Below are 3,501 nucleotides of genomic sequence, written 5' to 3'. Positions count from 1 at the left end.
TTCTCCATAATACTGTCCTAATACTCATGAATTTTAGTGTACATTATTCTTAAATCAAGTAGATTAAATGTGCATTGGCAATTTATTTTTCATTTTGTTGATTTTCAGATAAGTCATGCCCTTACTGGCATATCATTGTGATCGTGTCCGCACAATTTATAAAGAAAAAAATTGACGATAGCAATCCACTCATCCTAAGAGGATTAGCCATACTGATTATAAGTGTCTTGGGTCATTACAAAATATATCAAGTATCTATATAGAGAATTTATGCTCCACTTGTTTATTTTCAGATAATGCTGAAGACAAGGACATATTGAATGATGATGTTGGTGTGGATGATGGTTTTGGAGTTGATGATGAAGATGATGATGACTATACTGCTGAAATCAGTGTTGATCATGGTAATTAAATCCCCCTAATAAAGTTTGGTGACTTAATATTGTTTTTACTCCATTTCTTATGACCTTATGCCATGATGCGGGGTCCAACATCCGTCAACATTTCCTTTAAATCGCTACTAGTCATAAAATACTAAAAGGATTTTAACAAAATTTAGCCAAAAAGATCCTTGGGGGAAGGAGAACAGATTTTGCCTTAATGACTATTCTGACCCCCAATTTGGTCAGAAAAATCCTTGGGGGAAGGGGAAAAGATTTTACATAAATGGTTACTCTGACCACCAAGGGGCGAGAGGGGTGGGGCCCAAAATAGAGGTAATTCCTTTAATTTGTTATAGTCATAAAGTTATGAATGGATTTGAACCCAATTTAGTCAGAAATATTTTGTGGGAAAAGTGAACAGATTTTGCATAAATGGTGACTCTTGACCCCTAAGGGGCCAGAGGGATGGGCCCAATAGAGGAAATATGAAGAAAATTTGGTCCAAAATATACAGGGAAGGGGAACAGATTTTGCATAAATGGAGACTCTGACCCCAAGGGACCAAGGGGCATGGCCCTATAGTGGAAATAGAGGTAATTCCTTTAAATCGCTACTAGTTATAAATTTATTGATGGATTTCAACCCAAATTGGTCAGAAACATCCTTAGGGGAACAGATTTTGCATACAATGGTTTCTTTGCCCCCCCCCATAGCCAGAGGGACGGGGCCCAAAAAGTTGATTAGGCGAGAGATTCAGGCTCCATTGGCCTCTTGTTTTGAAGCATGCTCAATGACCTTGGTTCTTGTTTATGTAATGGCCAAATGTCACAATTAGTACTAGTTATTCATTGTTTCTTGTGCTTGTTTTTCTTCTTCTTCAGCCACTTCTGAATTCAGTTTCCATAATTTTTCTCAGAAACTACTGGGCTGATCGTCATGAAACTACACAGACATACTTAAAAGGGGGCCAATGTGTGCAGTTGGCTATTCTTATCTTGACATTATTCATAATAAAACCCTTATCTGTCCAACCCACTTCATTTACCACACATGTTTTGTTTTGCCATCTCCAGAATGTGCTTCCGCGAAGAAAATGCTGTTTGAAATGGCTTTTCAATTTCAACATTTCATTTTGTATTACACTTTTCTGTTAATAGACTTTACTGTTAATAGAAACCTGTATACAATATTTTCCTTTGCCTATCTTAAGTACAAAGCTCAACATTCTCACAATATACATCCAGCAGTCCCCTTGAAATATTATAAGTATATTTATCGGTGTACATACATACATACATACATACAGTCTGTGGTAATATATTATTTTGGTTTGGTTGGTGGTTGGTTAGCACAGCGGCAACACACTTGCCTTTCACCTAGGTGGCGGGGTTCTGTTCCCTAATCGGACGAGAATAGGTATGGGGTCATCGGTTTTCCCAGGGTTCTTCAGTTTCCTCCTACAGTTGGACCCCTCGCATGCTTTCATCCCTGCCAACAAGCTTGATTAATATAAGTTGATATAAATTGTTTTGCAATTGTTGCAAAATAGATAAAATTTTCTTTATTTTTGTTGTATTGAAATTAATCGTTTAACATGCAGCAATAGAATTGTCAAAACATCAGGAAAAGACTGCATTGCGATACCTTAAGTATAGGTTGGTTTTCTTCTTATTTCAGAAGTTGTGCTGAAAAAGCAGGCAAAAGCCAGAAAACCATGGAAGAAAGAAGACAGAATACTCCTGAAAAGGGTATTTTACCAATGTTTGTCCACTAAAAAAACACCTACCAAAGCAGACATCATGCTTGGTGTAAGGAAGAACGATAAAGTAAAATCTCTGTTTGAAGAGAGAGGATGGAAAGCTTTGAAGTACTATGTTTGGAATTTAGTCCAACAACATAACAAGCTGCAAAAGAAGCTACTGGAAAAGAAAGGAAATTGATTTGCTCCTTACATGACTGAGTAACAATTATGGTGATGAAATTAAAACGAAGGACATTCTGTATTCTGTGTCAAACCATTGGAACATCAAAGTGACATATTTTTTACATCACATATTTTTCAAAGTAACAATTTATAGCCCACCTTCACCCTAAGATGGTGCACTTTAAATACATGTATTGCCCTGCATTCAGCCTCTTGCTGTCATCCATCCTTAAACAAGCCTTTCAGACATTTTATGTGAAGTAAGGTTCCCTTTGGTCTGTTGTGCTGTTTTGATTTTTGAATGTCTGCCTGACTGCCATTATGGCTTTTTGACTTTGAAATTATAACACTGATTTTTTAGATGGATCTTTCTCAAATGTCATTGTAAAATTCCTAATTTTGATTTTTTTTCATTATTTTATTGCTATTTCTTGAGAACTACTAAATGAATCTTTTTTTATATATTTTCCTCGGTCCATTGTTATGTTTGTATTGATTTTGAAACTGATCAAATAAACAAAATTGCTGTCATGATAGTTGTTGACAATGAAAGCTCATTGTTTCTTGAGAGGTACTCACGCATTTGATTCAAATTGTTCTCCTAGTTGTACCCTTTTTATTTGTAAACAAAATCGCTCTTAAACACCGATTTCTATATTGAAATTCCATATGTAGGTGCACATTGGTCTCTAGTTTTGTCTTTTTGACTTCTGGACTGATCAGATAAAAATAGTTGACTGGTTGTCATCTTGTGATTTTGACAGTAAAAATTTGTTTAATATTGTATGATAAGAAAACAAAATTAAATATGTATTGAACAATTTTACTCAAGCTATATACTGAACTCTTCAATGAACACCACTGTAACTTCAGTTTTGTGTGTGTTTTTCTTTCAAGATGTTTTCTGACTTTTAATTGATAATATTGTACTTATTAAAGCTAGCATACATGTGTAAAATGACTGTTCAACCAGTATTATGTAATGTTCATACTCTAAAGTGTCGAGTGATTTGCTACTGGCCAGTCAAAAGTAGTTTGAAAGACTGATTTAGTGCCAGGCATCACTATTAGTATCCCACTGCCTTATCATAAAAAGTAATATTTTTTTCCAGCCAAGACATGGTAGCCTCCAAGATTTATTATCATTGACCTGTGTTATTTTGGTGCATACTGTGCTATTTAAGATTTTGAATT

At 35.2% G+C, this 3,501-nt stretch overlaps 1 protein-coding gene across 2 annotated transcripts in view; it reads left to right on the top strand.

Annotated features, from left to right (window-relative positions):
* Window positions 1-3,179, top strand: part of LOC117319493 — a 10,093-nt gene extending 6,914 nt beyond the window's left edge. The window contains exons 5-6 of one of the 2 annotated variants that reach the window (XM_033874285.1): window positions 294-404; window positions 2,061-3,179. In XM_033874285.1, coding sequence (XP_033730176.1) covers window positions 294-404; window positions 2,061-2,323 — 374 coding nt within the window. In that variant the 3' untranslated portion in view covers window positions 2,324-3,179. The other variant, XM_033874286.1, reaches the window with a different exon arrangement.
* Window positions 3,180-3,501: the final 322 nt, after the last annotated feature.

The sequence above is a fragment of the Pecten maximus genome, unplaced genomic scaffold (assembly GCF_902652985.1).
Source record: "Pecten maximus unplaced genomic scaffold, xPecMax1.1, whole genome shotgun sequence".
NCBI lineage: Eukaryota > Metazoa > Mollusca > Bivalvia > Pectinida > Pectinidae > Pecten > Pecten maximus.
The sequence above is the reverse complement of the archived record's forward strand: the minus strand, read 5'-3'. Positions and strand labels throughout refer to the sequence as shown.